This window comes from Leptosomus discolor, chromosome 3, assembly GCF_034619465.1.
Source record: "Leptosomus discolor isolate bLepDis1 chromosome 3, bLepDis1.hap2, whole genome shotgun sequence".
In the NCBI taxonomy this organism is placed as follows: domain Eukaryota; kingdom Metazoa; phylum Chordata; class Aves; order Leptosomiformes; family Leptosomidae; genus Leptosomus; species Leptosomus discolor.
The window spans coordinates 24,342,175-24,363,014 of record NC_141393.1 but is presented as its reverse complement, the minus strand read 5'-3'; the positions used below and the strand labels follow the sequence as shown (position 1 = coordinate 24,363,014).

Here is a 20,840-nt window from a genome sequence, read left to right as displayed (position 1 = left end):
TAGTCTTGCAGATTTTCTAACTCCTCCTCCTTTTTGTATAGAAGCTCCTTCATATTTTAAAGCAGTAAAGGAATTTCAGTTTCATGTCAAACAATGTCTGCTTTTTGAGACATGAGATGAATATGGTGTTCAATCTGGGTCTCAGAGGGTTTGTCAAGAGAAAAACAAGTATCCTGAAAGGAAAAAGCTAGTTCATGAAAACTCATTTTAAGCACAGAAGCTTGCTTTTTTTATTATTTTATTTTTGAGGATTAGACTGGAAGCTTTGCATTTTTCGGGGCTTTGAGTTCTCTTCATTCTTAGGCAATTTAAAACCCTTGATAAATAAAAGGGTGTTTCAGCAGTTGTGTCATAAAAAGTATCAGGTCTGTCTTAATTTTCTCCTAGGAAGGATCTTGGAGATGGAATGGTCAAGTGAGCCAGATGATGATGATTAGATCCTCTGTAACCTTTTTCAGCATCAACACCAACACCCCACTACCCCACTTTTTTTTAATCAAGCAGATGTTTGTATTAATAGACCTTTCAAATTCAGGTGTGGAAGACGCAGCAGCTGGGGCACAGAGATGTGCAAGTGCCAGAGAGGGTCTTTAGGAGATGGAGTAAGACTTTTGTTCTGATAGATGGTACTCAGTTTTGACTGTGCTTCCATTTCTTGATGCATGTCAGTGACAGTAACTCAAAGGTATCCTGGGGTATCTTGATATTGCAGATCAGTCCACATACTGTAAGAACATTGGCCTATATGTTTGAAGTCAGGGGATGTGTTGATTTCTAGCTTGTTTTTTGCCTCCCAAGCTCTGATGCATTCTTTTCTCTAAGAACTTGTATTATTTAGTGTGACATGAAGTGAGATAGGAAGAGGAGGAGTAAAATAAAGATGTAGTTGAAGTCTGGAGGGCAACTGGATGACAGTTTATAACTGGAGAAGAAAGAAAAGCTGCTGTCAAGACTAGTGCCTTGGTAAATGTGGAAGGGTAGAAGGAATGGGGCTGGCACACTGCTTGGTACTAGTGCTGTTAATTTCTTTCTTTTAATCCTAAAGCCATTTGTGAATCTTAAATTCAGTCAGATCACTTCTCTCTTGATCTCTTTTTTTTTTTTTTTTTCCCCTCCATTCTTAATTTGTTTGATAACAGTAGCTGGAAATGTTATCATACATCTAATGTAACAACGAGGCAAAGAAGCTGTACACAGTGCGTTTAGTGAATGATGCCCATAGGTGTAATTTAAAAAAAAAAAAAAATTGCAGAAGCTGGAAATGGGAAACACCTGTTAGGCCATCTCTAGACAATATAGATGTTCCAGCACACCTAGAGTTGACCTAGTTCAAGTGATTTCAGATAATGAAGAGTCAGGTTCAGATAATGAAGAGTCATCCATGCTATTAGGGAGAATATTGCAAAACTAGGGCAAAACTTTACCTATTTTCACCACTACTGTTGTTCTTAATGGATATGGACACTGTTGCATTTCTTTGACTGCCCTCAAAATATTCTTTTGTTATTTTTTCAGTCTTTTTACTCCTAAGAAATTAGTTTAGAGGAAAGTTGGAGTTGCACAGCATGCATGATCTATTTGATATGGCCAGAAGAAGTTAAGTTGGAAAAACAACTGTCAGAAGCTTCATTTTTTACTTGGCCAGTGCGTGTCTTTTTGACAGTGTACAGGTATCAACTGATGTTTTACTGTCTGTGTTGCAATGTGATAAACTTTTGGGGAGCAAAAATAATCGGAAGCCGTTTGAAAGTTCTGGTGCTCTTTTCTGGTTTGTGCAGTTGGTGCTATTTGCTTTAACTCCCCCTTAGAGCTGGTGTTCAAAGCATGCCTCTATTTTCCTTAAGAGTGTAGTAAGCATAAATAAATAAGATGTTGAACTGTCTGACCGAGTTAAAGCCTGAAGAGCTATGCCAATGTTGTTCCCTGACTGGAAACTCAGTGGCCAAATACACAGTTTACCTTAAGTTGCGAACACATGGGAGAGACCTTAATTTTTGGGGCAGTGATCAGAGTAATTGATCAGATTTCAGGCAAAACCTCCAATGTATTTTATCAGACTTTTCGATTAGAACAGAAATTGATCTTGGCAGCTCTTCCCTGTTGCTTTGTTCATCTTCACTTGCTGGGGCAGAATAGCTCTCTATATACCATGGTTTTGCGAACTGCTTTTTCATTGCATGACCAAATAATGATGCTTCTGCTGCAGCACAGTTCATCTCCTTACTAAGTTTCTGCAGATGTATGCCTGACCTCTTCTCACTTGCTTGTATGCATTCCTTTATTAGTGCCTTTTCTGGGGACGGAAACAGTAAATGAACTACCTAGTCCAGGTACAATGAGATAAGGGTCACCATTACTTACTTTTTCTTATTTCTATGAGTTTGTCAAAGTTTCCACCTTTTCTTATTGAGACTTTGTGAGAATTTTTGAATGTCTGCATAAACTATCAGGTCTCCATTATTTATTTACCTCTTTAAAGGCCTGCTAATTATAGGTGCTACCAAGGTTTCCTCCCTAATGTGAGTTAGGTCTTGCTTTGCTCGTGTAACCTGTGGTCATGTACAGTGTGATACTGATTCCATCCTTTGACAATATTACTTCTTGAAAATAACGTAAATTTCAGTTTCCTGCCAAGAAAGAAGAGCAAAATGCCATCATCACAGATTTTCCTGTAGTTGAGCTGATAGCTTCTTGTTAGAGAACAGAATGTTATGGTTATTAATATACATAATAGGACCTTTATACCAGCATATGAAATACTGCAAAAGACTCATCAGAGCTGCTGGACTAAGCAGAAAATATAGTAGGATAATAAAGTAGGCACAAAATGCGATATGGGGGAGGGAAGTCCAAGAAAAACAAGCAGTGGATAAGGAAAATGCAGTAGTGTTCTCTTGTTTATATACTTACAAGTCCTTGACTTTAAAAATTGTGCATCTTCCGTTTCTTCCCTGGAATGTAAAATTAAGTTCCTAGTCCTCTTACAAAAATGTTAAGAAGTAAAACAATATCTATACTTCAAGAACTCTATGCAAGAGAATAAAGATGTAATTGAGGGAAAGGTATATGCTTTGTCTTGCATGTTATTTTAGGTAGAAAAATATTAAGTTTACATACCTCATGTTTTTTGGCAAATTATCACCACAATCCGGATATTCATGTGTGTATCGGGTCATGAGTGGCGGGGGCTGCAGAGCACCCATTGCAGGAGGAGGCCATGAGCTGCCCTGTGCAGTCACAGCCAGCTCTGACACAAAGACAATTCCCTGCATGCCAGAACTTCAACCTGTCAGAAGAGCACGTGGTGCTGCTGCTTGGACACATTTAAGAAATGGCAGTAGCTGCTGGGGGCAGGAGATGCAGGAGGTGATGGGGGAGGGCTCATGAAAGGAGGGGGCATGCGAGGGGGCACCAAAGGAGAAACAGGAGGGGACACGGAAGAAGGTTCAGGGAGAAGTGTGAGGAAAAGGACGTTGCTGGAGACATGTTGGAGGTGCGCTCTTTTGAAAGGAGGCGTTCTTTGTTGGATAAGGCATGCCTCTGAGGGGACTGCAGCTCAGGGCAGGGACGATCCCAAAGGAACTGGGCCTGTGGGCGACCCATGCCACAGCAGGGACACCCCTGAGGGACTGGGGCCAGTGGAGGGACCTGCACAGGAGCAGGGACACCTTGAGAGGTCCAGGGCCTGTGGGAGACTCACACAGGAGCAGGAACACCCTTGAGGGGCTGCAGCTCATGGGTAACCGATGCTGGAGCACAGAAAGTAAGAGTCAAGGAATGGTGGAAAGGAACCTCTGTGCTGTCTCACTACGGAGAGAGCCAGAGGGAGGGGAGACTAGGAAGGAGGAGGAAAGCTGATGGACTGTGGTTGAGCTTGGGGAAGGTGAAGGAAAAGAACTTTCCCTAAGTATTTGTTTGTCTTTGTTTCTCAATGCCTGAATCAGTAATTAAGTTTAAGCTAATTTTCAGTAAAACCAATTAAGTGAGATTACCCCAGTTGAGATTGTTTTGTTCATGACAATGTTGTTATGAAGGGGTGCAGGACCCTGATCATAAATTTTGGTGTTAACTCAAGTGGTTACCGTAGCTTTTAAATTGGCCTGGGTTCCTCATGGTTTTAGTCTTAAAGGTACTTTTTAGTTGTAAAAATCTGAACTGTAGCATTCATAGTATGTTAAACTTGTACTCATATCCTAGTGCACAGTTGCTGCAGTTAGCCCTTCAATGTATAAACATTGTTATAATACCTGCCAAATGTTGTGTTTTCCTAGCCACAGGGAAATGAGTGTGTGCTGTGCTGTAGCTGAGGCAAAACGGGCTGTTGATGGCTTAGTAGATGCAAATAGAGACTTTGCAATAGAATATTTAACGTGGAGAGATTCACAGGATCCCTAAGGCACAAAAAAAGTTCTGTCTTGTGCAGATGTGACAGACTTATTTTCTGCTGCTTTACGGGATTATTTTTAGGCAGGATATAGCTGCTGCAGTTGTACTATGTTGATTGAAGGATACTCTTCCTTAAGATAGGTTTTTGAAGTCTTTGGGCAATGATGAGGAAACAGTGATAACTGATTTAAAATTATAGGTGGTGGTGCTAACTTCAACTAAATGTTTCTTAGCACAACTCACTGGGAGGCTTTGTTTGCTGTGGCTTATAACTTTTCTGTTAGGAATTTTCCATGAAGAGCATTTGCCTCAAACTATTTTGTTTTGACTGAAACTGAATAATCTAACAGCTCTGTCCATGAATATAACTAGCAAATACATAATTTGCCTAGATACACAGACTTTAAATAACAGCATTGTCATGTGTGTTGCAATATATCCATCTCTCTGATACTTAAATCTCTAAACACCAAAGCTATAAATTATAGTTACAAGTTATGTATTTCTAGGAGAATTCAACTGCCACTCTGAAACTGTAAGTTTATGAGTTTGTAAGCTTTGTGTATGCTAAACACGTAATGGTATCCTAGTAGCTTAAATCTGCAGGGACTCACCATATATTCCTCCACTTTTCTGAGCTCCCAACGCTGACCAAATTCTGCATGCAGCATCCCAGTAAAGTAGCTGAACATGCACTGTTCCTGTTTGTTCTTACATGTCAGTACAATCAATCTGGCCTAGGGCACTGTGAGAAGTGGGATTTCTCACAGCTGACTGGGAAATAATTTTGTGCGTTCCTGTCTTTGTGGGCTTTTTCTTCTTCCTTTTTTTTTTTTTTTTTGCACAGTATAGGTTGAAGTTAGTGTTATATAGTTGAAGTGGTAAAAGACTGTAATAATAAATACAATGAGATTAATCAGTCCCTCATACTTTTCTATTTTCAGGGCACAGTTGGTGTTATATTTATTAAATGAGGTACATAACTAAGCCTTGAACAATGAGGAAAAACTAAATGTCAAGTGACTGCTCATTAACAGTGTATTATGCATTGTCTATCTTGAATAGAAAGTGCCTTGGGGAAAAATATGGGCTCTTGTGTAATAAAGAGGTCTGTAGCAAAGCTGAGGTGCAATGAGAAGATCTCAAGCTGAACAGACTCTCATTTTGTCAGGGTTGGTTTTTTTTTTGAACAGAGTTCTTCTCTTAATTAGTCTAACGTTCTCTGCAACAGCACAAAGAAAGGATTGTAATCGATTTAAGATTGTAAGGGACTGCTGGAGGTAAACTACTCTACCCAGCTCACTCACACCAGCTTAAAGCAAGGCCAACCAGGTAGGTTTGTCCAGGCCCTGTCAAGTTCTGGTGGAGCTGAAATCTCCTTTCCTGAAATTGAGGACTGTAATTTTACTGTTTGTCTTGTTCAATTCTCCTAGTGTTCAAAATGTAAACTTATGGCTGCAGTCAAATAGAAGTATTTAAGTCAAGAGTGTTTCTGTTGTGTTTTGGGAGGGTTTTTCTTGGGGTTTTTTTGGTTTGGGGTGTGTGTTCGTTGGTTTTTTTTTCCTCTTCCACTTTTACTTGATGTTTGCACCTTGTGTTTTCAGACTGGAGTAACTATTTTGTTCATAATTTGGGGAAAAAACTGGCAGAATGTTAATATGCCATCTCTTTCCAAACAAGGCAATGGGTGTCCTGTATACCCTCAAAAAGGCAGGGAAGGGAAGGGACATTCATGTACTCGATGAATCGTTGTGTATTCAGCTATACACAGATAAAGCAAGTGGCCCATCTGTCATTACGCAGGTAATTCTGGACAATAAAGAAACGACTGCTGGCCACCAGGCTTCTGCTAACAGGTTAGTTTGGGCAGTGCTGCTCTGGTGGTTGCATCTGAATGATCTTTGTGCACAAACCCAAAGTGCTGAATATCTTTAAGTGAGGCCTAGAAGCAAAATCTGTGCTCTATAAGGAGAAAATGAGCTCTGTTAAGCAGTTAAGTCCCATGACAGACCTATGAAGACATAATTGGTTCTAATTGGTGCTCATAGGAGCACTGACATGCTCTACCTGCAGCCAAATGGCTCTTAGAGAGGCAAAGAAATCATCTGTCTTCATAAATAGTGAAGAACTCTCTTCCAAGCTTGTATTGCTGCTGAAGGGCCTGATAACCAGTACTAAGAAAAGGAGGATGACTTGCAGTTCAAGTGAGGGTAATTTTGGAAAGTGGGTTTTAATCTCTGAAGCTGTCAACAATGAGCACTCGTCTTTATTGCTTAACACATTGCTATGCCTTGTTTTAGTCTGTAACACAGATACACAAAACTTTTAGAACAAACTGATAAACTGAAGGAGGATGTTTGTGATGTTCTTTATAGTGGGCTGTTGATATACCTGTGCATTACCTGTGGGAAAGACATAGATAATTCGCTACTCAGTCATCTACAACTCTCTCTAACCAAGAGGTTACAGGTACAGTTGGGGATGCGCTTAAAGCCCCTTTCTACGTATTTTACAATAGTTGTGCACCCTCCATCTTGAGTTCAAAGCCAAATGACAACGTAAGAGTTCAGTCTGTAAAATTAATCTTTCTGAAACTGAAATGATACATATGTAGAATTCCAGAATGCTAATGCTCTTTTGTTAATTCAGAATTATGAGTGAAATTTCCTATCTGACCCTGACTTCAGACACATTTGTTTGAAATTACTGAGGGCATATTCTGATGGGTATACACAGACCTGGAAGGAAGGAAACGTGGATTCATTTTCACTCTATCATTGAGTCAGCTGTTCACAAATAATTTCCTTTCTGTGTGCCTACTTTTTGATGTCTGTTTTGGTAATGCGTGCTGAGTTGTCTAGAGGAAGCCTTTTAAGCAAGGGTGAAGTCTATTAATTATTTCTACTAATGTGTAGTATTTATTTGGAATCCAGGTCATAAACAGCTTTAGTAGAGAGCTGCAGCTTGTAGACAAGTGTAAAAGTTACTCATATGTGGTCCCACCTTGGTTTGTATCTAACTGCATTTACTCTGTTCAGGGTTGCTTGATACATGTTGATTGCTATATGGTGAGGAAAAAAAGAAGATCATCAGTTGCAGTTTCACTCAGATTAGAAAACATACCTAGTAATTTCCTATACTTTCTACAGATATTTCATACCTGATGCAGTAATGGGAGCTGGTTATTTTTACTTGCTATTTTGTAGCTTGTGATGCGTTGTAATAATGCTCAGAAAATGAGGTGGAGTAGGTCGCTGAAGTGTTGAAAAATGTTGTTCCTGGCCTGGCTGTAGATTTGGGCCTAGGACAGCAATTTTAGCCATATTTTCCAAGAAGGTCAGAGGCTGATTTTATAACTGCTGAGTTATAAAATCCTGCTCCTAACTTGGAGTGTTGCATACAAGTCAGAATGTGACCTGCAAACACTTTCGCTTCTCTGCTTTCTCATCTGCGACAATAATTCCTCAATTGCGTGTCTGTCTTGCTCAGCTCAGAAGGCCCTCATGAATGTGGGAGGACAGTGTTAGCTTTGGAGAGGTTTGGTGTCCTTAAAAACAAGGTCAAGGAACAAATTCCCAGGCTCACTCTAAAGACAAATTGTGCTGGAAATACGTGGACTAGATATCAAAAAGTTTTAGGAAGAGTTGAGAAAAGGATAGTCTCCCACTATGTGTGAATGGTCTTCAGCTGAAGACAAGTCCAGCCTCAAATGAGAGCTGCCAAATGTTCCCTTTGAATCCCAGTATAAGATTGAATCCTATGCTTCTGAAACGTGTAGCTTCCCTCCCCTGCCCAGCAGTGTCCTATCTGGCATTGTCTGGGATATTAGCACTAATGAAAACATTCATTCTTGATAAGCTCTTCACTTATCTTTATCTTAAATGTTGCTTGTCTTTATTTAGGAACTAATAAAATGTACTTCATCATGTTGTATACAGCAGAAAATTCTTGAGTGATTTATACCTTAAGAGGAAGCTTGCTTGTTTGTTTGTAGTTCTCCTGCTGTGTTGTGTCTAGGAAGATGAGGATGTTCTGAATAACATACATGCACATTTAGATTACTTCCTGAAGTGTTTGTGAGTCTTGAGTCCATGCTCATCTGAAGGATGAACTTTCCATAATCAGGAAATTACATTTATTTCTGAGTCTAATGGTGCAAGGCTAATGGTGAAGGAACAGATATGTTCTGTCTGATAGAAAGCTGTTTCACCTTCATATCTCCTTCCATCATTAAAAAAAAAAAAAAAAAAAAAGTCTAGCATTCCAGAGCCATTGCTCTGTGAAGGAAAACTTGCAATTTTTTAGAATGAAGAATATATGAGAAGTTGGAGAGGGCAATCTAAAGCACCACTTCATGTGTGTCTTACAACAGATGTACAATCAATTACAGTATGAACGACAGCTTGCAATGTTTTTTGTTGTGAAATAGAAGGATTTTTAGTATGCATTGTCCCTTCTGTTACCTGGTTGAGTCAGGAAATACATATTTCTATCATCTACTCAATTTTCCTGGAGTCTTCTCTGTGGGCTATTGGTAGCCTGGCCAGCAGGAGGCATTAATTTCATCCCTTTAACTAATGAAATAAGTTATGATAATGAAAACATATGCTTACTTACGTTCTTCCTCTTGGAAGTCATAGCATTTTTACCAGAGGTGGCAAATAAATAAATTAAATGGGTAACTAATACTTTTTTCTTTGATTTTGTGTTTTGTAGCTGGTGCCACGTATATATTTGGGAAGAGTGGAGGTCTCATCCTGTACACCTGGCCAGCTAATGACAGACCGAGCACAAGGACAGACCGTCTTGCTGTGGGCTTCAGCACAACAGTGAAGGATGGCATTCTTGTTCGGATTGACAGTGCTCCTGGGCTTGGTGATTTTCTGCAGCTGCACATAGTGAGTACAAATAGGCCCATGTCTATGCTAGATCTGGGTTTCTGTTAACTGAGTATGCATTTGAGGAAAACTGTTACTCTAAAATAGCATGTGTCGTACTCTGCGCTTTCTCTTTCTCCAGCACTCATCAAATTAACCTGCTTTAGGTAGTTCTTTAGGATTTTGTTGGATTATTGAATGGGATGCACAGGAAACTAAGTCTTGGTGCCAGAAGGAAGGGGACGGGGGGCGGGGGCAACAACAAAAAAAAAAAAAAAAACAACAACAAAAAAAAAAAAACCCAAACAAAAAAACCCAACAAAACAACCAAACAAAACCTTAGGAGATTCAATAGCAGTAGAGTTTATTTTAAAACTGTAGAAATATTCTATAACACTGTCAATCTACTGTGGCATATGCACAGTCTCGAATACAGCTGAATTTACAGTGGAGAATATTACTGTTCTCGGAAGGCAAAGAGTGAAATGGAGTGGTAGTGGTTGTAGTTTTTTTCCTTATTGAGAAAGCTGAGTGAGAACTGAACAGATCCTCAGGCTGGTATAACTGATGCTTGCTTTAGTGGGACAGTTCAAAAGAATAAGAATTTGATGTCGTTAACACGATGTGGTTTTGCAAGGCAAAAATAGACTTTCTTTTGTGAGAGCAAATATCGGGAAATTTGAGTGAAGGTGGCTTTAGGGAGAGTCAAATTCTCTGAGAAAATGAGAACACTAGAACTGGAAACTCTTGGAGTGATGCTTTGGGAGGAGGAGAGGTTGTTTGTTTTCCTTTGCGAACAAAGTAGCAGTGAAGTTTACTAGAGGTAGAAGCTGGTCATGTTACTGCTTTACAAATGCTCAGTTTGTTCCCAATGTTTTATGCGTTAATTCATAGTGGAAGAGGAATGACCCATTTGCAGGTTTTCAATGACCTGGACACCTGTTGACAATTCATGGAATAAATGGGAGGAATGTCAGGGGCCAAAACAGACCTAATGTGAATGACTGAGGGTCTTAATCTGCTGATGGAGTTTGCCATGTTCACAATCATGTTAAAGAACTGGGTCTGTTGCAGGGTGGTTCTGAAACAAGGGTCAGGGCTAGTACTCATTGCCAGCATTCTAAGTCATTTTATTTTGAATTTTATTGTAAAATTCAGATTTGTTTGAATAGGTTAGAATATGGCCTTGAGCCATCAGACTGTCACCAATTCCGATTTCTTTCTTTGTAATATATACAAATATTTAGTTTGTGTATTTTGCTGGAATGAAAGCAGGATCAAATGCTGGCGCTTTTTTTTTTTTTTTTTTTTTTTAAGAAAAACACTTTTTCTTGCTTTCTTGAAACAAAAAGAATCCTTTTGTAATAGTGGACAATGTTAAGCCTAATGGGAATTCCATAACTCACATTAAGCAAAAGTGGTTGGATAGGTTTGAGCAAAAGAATGTATATTCTTCAGATGTTATAATACAACATGTGTAAAATTCTGTCAATTAACTGGAGAACAGTATGCTTAGCATGGGAGGAGAGGTGCGGAGATATGAATTTGTTCAGTCTTAGAAAAAGAAGTCTAAGATTGGATCTTGTTCCTCTTGGCTGCCTAATAGGATGCTGCAGAGAAAATGGAAGTCAAACTCTTCTTTGTGGTAGTCTGTGGAAGGAAAAGGGAAAACAGACACAAGTACCAAAAAGGAAATTTTAATCCTGCATTAAGAACTTGCACAATGAGTCTCTTCAGCATTAATGATGAAGGCACATAGGTTTTCTCTATAACTTGGTCTCGAATATTATCAACTCTACCCTTAAAAATGGCTCTAACTGAACTTTTTAATGAGTGATCTTTTTTTAGCATTATAACCAGTTTTGCTGAATTGATTGAAACAAATCACACAATTGAACCTGAGGTGTAACCATTCTTTAAAAAAAAAAAAAATGCTCATGACTTTCCAGTCAGTTTTGGGAAGAAAAGGAATTAAAGTTTTTCTGCTTCCTCACAACATACTTTGTTCAAACTGCTCTCAATGGCATGATGCTAGTTTCAGATTATTTCAGGTATCTAAATCAAAGCTATTAATTGTGGTTGATATTAACGCTAAAAGTTCTATTGGCTGCTGCCTGTGTAGTTTGGCCAACTTTATCCCTGAAGATGTTCACTAGCAGCAAATACAGAACTAGTTCAGATTTAATTTCTCTTGTTCTTTCGTGGTCAGGATGGATTAGGAGGATTTGCCAGTCATTCTTGAGGAGCAAAGGCATGCTGCTGTCCGCTTCTGGGTATGGTATTAGTGTTCATCATATATGTCACTGACTCTACATGAACATTCAAATAAAGAATGAAAGAATGTAGTCTGAGACTCGTGCTGTTATGCACAATGGAACAGCTGAAGAGGAACTTTTGAAGTGTTAGTGGCTTCTTTGAATGCCTATAAGACTTAATTATCTCTGGTTTATGGTTCAAAGTCACAGAAGTGAGCTTACATCAGGATTACTTTGGAAAAAGTTGAAATCTGAAATGAAAGGTGCATCTTGAAATGACACTTAAATGCAAGATCATATAGGACTCCTTACGTAGCAAAATGCATGCAAGCTTTCAACAAGACCAAGATCTTCTGTAACTGAGTGAAAACTACCACATGCTTCGTGCTGTCCTGTTCAAAGACTGTCCGTATTATCTTCCTCAAAAACTTGTCGTTTCATTAGGCCATTTTCAAGTGTCAAGAGAAATAAGACAGTGTGGATCAAATTATAATAGAAATATGGGAGAAATAAATTTGGTGATTAGAGCTATGAAAGCAGATTAATTTGATTATAAGGTTCTAAAAACACAAATACTTAAACCATAAAGGAAATTATAGGAGAAAGAGAAAATAGGTATTAAAACAGGGAAACCCAATGTTAATGTAATTTATCTTATGTATATTTAGCAGCTTGACTTTTTCAGGAGCAATTATAATTGATAATAAAGAAAATGGCAAGGATTTTACTGGATGAATACTGGGAAGGCCTCTTCTTCTGGGGCCTCTCTGGATATTCCAGTCACAGACCAATTTGGATACTATTTACTGGATTCTGACCTTCTCACACTTCCCTGGGTGTTCTGTTGGTGATAATAGGTGACAGCAGCGACCTGGTGATCATTGTTTTCTAATGTGCATCACTAAACTGAAATTTAATCCAAAAGTCATAGTATAGGCTATGGTTTATCAAGATCTGGTGCTATTTTAAAGATTGTGAAAGTGGCTTGTACTCTGCTAAGGAGACTTTTTAAGAGTTTGCCTGCTTTTCTAATATCATGTATGTTCTGGAGTGTTCATTATAATCTCTTTCTATTTGTAGAATTTAAAGTCAAAATATACCTTATTAACAAGTTACATATTTGCTTGTTTAATTTACGGTTCTGTTTGGATTCCTTTTTTTAATTATGAGTTTTTCAGAGATTGTTGAAATTTATTGACTAAGGCATCTGTTTTATATGACAAAAAATTACAGTTTCTGACACAGTTTTCACTCCTGATTTACAGTGAAGTATAAACAGGCAGGCCTGTGAAAATGGATGGCATACCATCCAGATCAATGTCATATATAAAGCACGAGGTGTTTGCTTGAACAAACTGTAGCACGTGAAATGAGTGTGTTGTTATAGCATCATATCCCTCCTTAAGAGATTTCTTTTTTCCTCACAATTCATTCAAAACACCAAGTCCAAACCTGTATTAGAAAATTGCCTTCCACAGTGGATGCTTAAAAGACTACATGTACGAGTTGTGGGTGAATGTTTCTACATGTTCATTCACCTTACGGTACACACCTATTCCGTGACTTAGAACATGCAAAAATCTTCATACAGACTAAATGGGGAGGGGAAGACAGCTGCAGGTGACGATGATTATCTTTCTTGTGATGATTATGGAGAGAGAAATCACCCATCCATGTGCACTCCTGGTTTATTCTGCAGTCTTTCATTTTGGTGTGTATTGTAAACTGTCATTTCACCTCTGGCTGTTCAGAATGGTGTTGTGAGACTGGTCCAGTTTCTGAATTGCTTGTAAAAAATAAACTCTAGGTTTAGGAAAAAAATGCTAGTGATTTTAGGAGGAGTTTTGCCTCAGTAGACCCAAGCTAATGGGGATCCAACACCAGGCTGCAACCAAAGGGTACAGGATTTAATGTAGAACGTTCTGATTCTAAAGCAGTAAGTATAAGAAAAAGTAAGTCTTCCCTGAGTTAGAGATGGCATTGCTAAATAAGAATGAGTATAAATGGAAGAAAACGTATGTGTACGTTTGGCCAAATTTGTTCAGTTATGCTGTGATTGGCCAAAGTCTGTGTTTGGGTTTTATGATTGTAGAGACCATTGTCTCTGTACAAAGTCTTATGGAGGCTCCCTCCAAAACTGCAGTGCCATGCCATCTAAGTAGATACAGAAGCAGCAGAAGAATCGGAATCGGGAGGATATCCACAGAGAGTGTATGATGAACTGAGTGTCTTAAGGGCTAGACAGATAATAAATGAAGGCAAAATATAGTAGCAGTTTGTTTTATGCTTCTATAACCAAAATCACCTTGATGCAAAATATTTCAGCCTTTCTTAGGCCAAATTTGTAGTGCGCAGTAAAAGGATTACGTTTTTATACCCAAGAAAATAGAAATAAGAGGATTTCCTTAAGACTAGCCTGTTTCATTTTGCAGGCAGTATATCAACAGAGGCTACAAACCATGAAAAAAGTGGGCGGTCTGCTTCAGTCTTCCCATCTTGTGTCTTTCTTTTTCTTGGCTGCCTTTACTGTCTTTACAGTTACAGGTTTCTCTTAGAGTGTGTGTTTCACCATGTTAGACCTCCTTTTTTTATTCTTGTATAGAACTCCTAGTTTGTTTGAGTTTTAATCTTTATAAATACAAATACTTTCACTCCACCATATCTTGATCTTGTTTCCATTGAGGTGCATTCAGAATAGTGCTATTATTCTTGCCTTTTCTGGTTTTAAACTGGTATAGAGTAAGTCTTTGACTGGTATACTCCAAGAACTGTATCAGAAGTGGTTAAGTGTAAGTGTCCCATAAGCAATTTTCAGTTCCAAAGTGTTTGATGCCCATCATGTCTCATTTCATTCAAGAAATGGTAAAGAACTGCACATTTTTCCTAATTATGTTTATATAAATTATGAGCCCCTATAGATTGGTATGGAATATTCAGTGAAAGATGTCTTATACTGAAGCATGCCAGTGCATCACCAAGAGGTGAAGTGAGGCAGACACTTCTTTGTTTAAGCAAGAAACTGTTTACTGACTGGCTGGGTATAGGAGACAACATCGTGTAATACATTTATCTGAGGAAGTGAACAACTAGTGAATGAGCGTGGCTAGACTGCCTACTGGTAAGGGGAGGAAATTAGGATGAGCTTTCAAGCAAAATATGATATTGTCTTGATCCTTAGAAGGTCTAAAAGAACAGATTCTCTAAAGGCATTTTCCACCAAGACAAAATCCAGCAACCTACCTGAGAGTACGCTGTAATTCTTATATTAAAACTATCTGAATGTGGCCTTCTGCTGAGGATAAGGTCTCTGGCAGAGACTTGTGAATATACTGTTTTTAATGGGTGCAATGTGAGGATTTAAATACGCATGAAGTCTTGAAACCATGACTGCTAACCTTCCAGGCAAGATGGCAAATGAGCTGAATAGGGAGAACAGTTCTGATGTAATGTTAGTGTATGAAGATTCAGCAGAATCTCTCTTTCATTTCTTCGTATATACCTTTTATAAAGATTTGTAGCTGTGGTTTGTCAGTTCTTGAACTTACGACTAAGTAGGTATGGATGCCTTTAACCTAACTCAGGTTACGTGTTATTTAACATAACTGGGGATTGGCAAGACAGTTCTCGCTTAAGATGTGATGTATATATACATACACTGCAATAGCTTGAAAAAGTATCCTGCCTCCACTGTGTGCAATGGAGTAGGTTTCTGCTTAGCTGCGTGGGCCAGATAGAGTGCTGGCACCACAAGAACTGGGGTGGTGGTACTGTCCCTTAGCAACAATGGGTAACAGGAGACGTTCCAACAAGCACTGAGCTATTGCATTGCAGACCAGTTCCGAGGATCTCACAGAGCACATCACAAGTGTTTACCTCCTTTCTGCGTATATTCGTACTAATAAATGTAAGTTGTAAGTCACGTCTTCCTTTTTGCTTAGGATGGCAGTCATCTTCAGCTGAGGCTTGCATCTTAATTGCACTCTGTTTCTTTACGTTGATCACAAGAAGATGATTTAAGTGTGTCCGTGTTAATCAGCATTGAAGCAGATTAACAGTATGCATACAGTCAGTTACTTGTTTTCCTTAGATGGAAAAGTAATTTCTAGTTAAAGACTGGTAAATTTTTAGATTACTTGAACTTGTTTGCAAGAGGATAGAAAGCTGCCCAGAATTATGGTTTTTCTGGACAAGGGGGGAAGTAGCTGAAAAAAGTAAGATTAATGTATAATTTAAGTACCAAAAGGAAAGTGAGCAGAAGACCAATGTATGGTAAAAAAGATATTTCCTTCACAAAAAGCCTATCCAAAAGCATAACAGGCATTCCACTGAGAGATGCAAATCCATCTGCTGTCTGTGCAACAAGGTGTGGTCCATGCTGAATGGATGAATTTCTTGGTACTTTGCATACATTACAGCTGGCTTTTTTCATGTCGATGGCAACATGCTTATTGCACATGATTTATTATTGAAGATTACTCAAGATATTTGGCTGGGGATGGTAAAATTACCCTAAAGGCTCATTTGTAAGTTAAAAGATTTACAACCTCAATAAATTCAGAAGTCAGTGAGTAGGCTGGGGGTGCACCAGAATTTGGAAGGGAATACAGCTGGGAAAGCTTACTCAAATTGACCAAAAGGACATTCCATACCATGAGATGTTGTGCTCGGGAATAAAAATGCAGGGTAAGGAAGAGGGAATGCTGGTGCTTACGGCCTGTGTCTTTCCAAGTAACAGTTAGTAACAGTGTGCTGAGGCCCCACTTGCCAGGAAGTGGCTCAACATCTGCCTGCCGATGGGAGGTAGTGAGGCTTTGCTTCACTTGTTAAACTGTCTTTATCTCAATCCACACGTTTTCTTGCTTTTGCCCTTCCAGTTTTCTCCACTATCTCACTGGGGAGGAGTAAGTGAACAAGCAGATGCATGGCTGCTTAGTCACTGGTTATGGTCAACCTGTCATGCATAGTCTTTACCTGGAAGAGGGCTCTGTTCCTTACCAAGTACTTTAAAAATATTTAATGTACAGAGGCTACTATATGCAGATCATCCACACACAAAAAAATGGAGCATAAGATAATTACTTGCCAGTTATGTCTATGTTTATAGAATATAAAACCCGTGGCAAAGGTGTAACAGTTCAGCATTGTTATTTTGCCTGAGAGAGGCTATATCTGAATGAGGATCAAATTTGAGGTATGCACGTCAGTGCCTATTTTGGTAACTGGTGTAAAATTGCCAAAGATCCTGATTTTTTTTCTTTTTTTTTTTTTTACTGGAACCGTTCTATTTCAACACTCGGGGATCCTGTCCCAAAATGCCCTCAGTCTTTTCCTGTCCTTTTCTAAACTCTTTGGGTCTATGAAGTCCCATATGTTTGCACATGCTGCATTTATTGTTCCCTAAAGCGCAGAAAAATTAGTAAAGGAAAACTAATTTGAAGAAAGAAAATGGAACTTCAGTTTTCAAACCAGCTTTAAAACTTGTTATTGTTACTTCTGCTTTTATTTTGAAAAGGTGATTAAAAAGCCATTTTTAATATATTTGAACTAGTTCACATTATGCGTAGGAATGGTCCATCTATTTTTATCTACCAGCTATTGAGAAGGAGTCTCTGTGGTAGAAGATCATGAGTTGAGACTAAACCTTTGAAGGTTAAGGAGCTTCTCACCCTAGCATGCCTGTTTATAGCTGTAATAATTTGGCACTACACCCCATCAAGTTATCTCAATGACCTTTTGAGCTTCAGTACCTACTTTGTTGGCAATGTCTGTACCAGGTGTATGAATGAATGTATGTAGCTGAATGCAACGGTGCAGGAAATAGCATGCTGATGTCCTGTGGCTAAAGATGATGGATTTTTAGATCCCTAGCTCCATTCAGGCAGCATGGAAGTTCAGAACTTTGATACAGGGATTCATTAACTCCTCACTCTGCGACAGTTTGTGTGTAGATTCTAGTGCTTTTTCTGTTGTTATTGAAGGTTGTGAAGCTGATTAGAGATACGGAAGAAAGAGCTGGTAGGGCAATGTTAGCATGAATGGTAAAATTGCTAGCTGGACCCACAAGTAGCTTGATCAGAGCCACAAATCTGAAAATAATCTTGGAGCTTTAGCTCTGCAGAACAGCTGAGTTCGGCTGGACAACACAAAATGAAAATTAAGAACTGGAGGAGGTGGAGGAAGAATTGGTGGGAAGTTACATGGGTTATTTTGTGAAACGTGGCTTAAAGATATGGATAACAAAAACCACTACATGTCCTGACTTAAAAAAAGAGCTTTGATGTGTCATCAAGGAAAGGAGACTTCTACTAAGATGATCATGATTTCGTATAGTGGACAGAATTAACAGCATTTTTTCAGGCTACACACCTGCCTGTTTTAGTGTGTACATCTTGCAAAGTTGGACCCTAGTACTTCAGTGTAAGTGCAGAAATAAAAAATACGCTCCTGATTAGAAGCAAAAATCTTGATGGGCTTTGCTTATGAGAGAGATTCATCCCTAAATATATAGCCTCTGTTTAAAATACCTTCTGAAGCTTGAAACTTGTTTAATTGGTCCGGCCTTGTCTTAGGATTTGTTGTGGTTCTATGAATTGCTGTTAGGTGTTAAATGATCGAACCTCAGAGTATCTCACAGTATCTATCCAAACACCCAGTATGGCAATAAATGTTATGTATTTGCTTGTTCTTGTACACTGTATAAACAAATGATGTGTTTTGCTTAATATTTACTGTACTTTCTCCTGTGACTACAATGTTTTTGTAGAATGTCATCTAGGGCTATATTATGTATTATAATTTCAGTAAAACTTGAGCTGAATTGCCTTTACTGTTTTGCAGTACATCCTTTTAGTATTTCAGACCTAATAATTGGGGTTTTCACATGTTGTCACTCAGTCTTGTCAATGAGTGAGCAAACAAGGAAATAATGTGACTCTTTTGGTGCTGCGAAAATGTAGATTTTCCTTCTTCCTGTTTTTCTTTTAAATACTAAATAGGAAGGAGTGAAGTATTGTGGGCTTTTTTCCAGCTGGGTCAAAGAAAGAAGGCCAGACAATCTCCAAGGAAGTTTATTTCTTGAAATAACCAAGACCTGAAGGAGATAATTGTGGGGGTTTTAGTGTTCATTCTGAAAGATACTAAAATCTTTTATATTTTTAGACTCTAACAATTGGCAGTACAGATTTTTTTTTTTTTGTCCTTTACAAGAAGCACCAAACTTACAAGCTTGTTCAGACCAGCACATCTTACTACTTTATGCTTAGATAAATTGCACTAATAGATTCTAAATTAAATCTGTTTGTAATTAAAGCCTTTATAACCTCTATGGTTGCATCAAAAAAGTAAAATAAAATTCTTGATCTTCGTGTTAATGGATAGCAGCAGGATACAATAATAACTCACTGCACATTCAGACATACTGAGTACTACTCAAAAGCAATTAAACAAGGGCAATTGCCAGTTTAATTTACCCCAGCTTGGTATCTGATTTAACCTTCTCATCAAAGGTTAACGACTGTTTGGTACTAGATCAACTACAGTGAAATAAATTGTTTCTCTATTAAGCCTGTAGGAAGAGTACCTTAAACACGAACATATTGTTGAGTTTGCTAGAAAAATAGAAACTTGATCTAATCCAAACAATGTTACACATTGTTTGCACTGTGACTTTAATTTTCGAGGATTTAAAAACTCAGTGAAGGGGAAAGATAACTTGATCGTGCAGCTGACTCAGAGATGAAAATCAGCTGTTCTAAAGAACATAAAAGACTAGTCCTGCACAGTTTTACATGGGAAATGAAAGGCAATGCTGCGTTTTCCTATTTTACTAGCACACAGCAGAGACAATTTTGAGGAGAAAGTGCACTGAACTGGAGTTTGGCTACATCCAACCTCTTGTGAGTTTCTCTGACCATAAGTTTTCAAGAAAAAGGTACAATCCTTACTCAGAAACATTGTTGTAACGTTTGTTATGATACTCAAAACATACATATGCATTTAACTTTAAAACAGCAGTACAATCACAATACATCACAGTAACTTTTTGAAAGGTGCATGTGAACATCCTTATAGAATGAGAGAATTGAGGCCTTGGAGATAAAATGATGTAACTAGAGCTGTTGCCTCAGAATTGGAGCTGGCTGGTTCTGAATGTTTATCTTAAATCAGAAAGCTTCACAGTGCTTCCTTCTCCATCCTGAGAGAGTGGTTCAATATCAACAGCTGGGGGAGGGTACTGCCCTTGGAAAGCTGCTATTGCCAGCACCTCCTGCTATTGCCCACAACATCCTAGGACCAACTTTACAGCAGCAGGTGGTGTGTGGTGTTTTTGTTGTTGCTTGTTTTTACTCTCCATTTAAATGTTGATGGGGCCTGAACTTGCTTAGCTTGTGTGTTGTCAGGATCAACACTGATGTGGTATTATTTGTGCTAATAAGCCTCTCCTGTTAGTTAACCTTTCAGTACATAAAACATGATTGAACTGAAGGCTTCCTGCTGGTTTGAAAGGCTTTTATGTTAAATACATGATACAGGCATTTTCCTCTTCCATCTCCTTATGTAAAAGAAGTGGGATGGGGGAGACTACAAATGCACAGTCTTGAAACCCAGTTGAAGTAAAGCTTATGTAGTGTGAAAGCTCTCTTAAATGTCTTGGCATATCTTTTTTTCTGCTACATTTGAATTCCTGGTGCTTTGTTTAAGCAATTTGCAGACTACAGAAAGAGACTGACTGCCTCATATAACTGGTGTAATTTGGGCCAGTGTAAAGCATCAGCCAAGCATGTTTTTGCCTATACCTGATAACCAAATATATTACTAGCTCTGACTGTCCAAAATTTACTTTCAGTGCATACAGCCCCTGTTTTAGTTTATTCTTTATTCCTGTCAATTACTGATGTCAGGAGTGCGGTTTCTGAAAGCTGGGTAATAGAAATCATTAGGCATGGCAAAGAAAAGTATCTTATACTGACTTAGGCTTCCTTTGCTGTCTTATCATGTCTCTGTTACTTTTAAACAATCATACCACATACAGGATTTCAGGTTTTGGATCATGCGAAATCCTTTAGTACGATGCTCCTCAGCCTTAAAGAGATGGTGGGATTAATCAGTTCTGTAGGGAACTATGTCATGCTTCTAGTATACTATTTTTAAGTAGCGTTAGGAATGAGATTCTCTAACTTTGCAGGCGTTTCCCACTTGTTTAAGAGGAAAGGATGTAGTCTGTGTCTTTGGGTGCTTTGCTAAAACAATTTTAACAAACATTCTTGTTACCTGCAGATTGCCGTTTCATAGATGGCATATCACATTTCAAGGATAGAGAGAT

The 20,840-nt window shown here is 38.5% G+C and overlaps 1 protein-coding gene across 12 annotated transcripts in view; it reads left to right on the top strand.

Moving 5' to 3' along the window:
- Positions 1-20,840, top strand: part of NRXN3 (neurexin 3) — a 969,254-nt gene that overhangs the window by 703,633 nt on the left and 244,781 nt on the right. For 10 of the 12 annotated variants that reach the window (XM_086462626.1, XM_086462625.1, XM_086462624.1 and 7 more), the window contains one exon: positions 9,103-9,284. In XM_086462626.1, coding sequence (XP_086318752.1) covers positions 9,103-9,284 — 182 coding nt within the window. Of the gene's footprint in view, positions 1-6,044; positions 6,076-9,102; positions 9,285-20,840 lie in introns of those variants that run through there. The other 2 variants (XM_086462634.1, XM_086462633.1) reach the window with 1 other exon arrangement.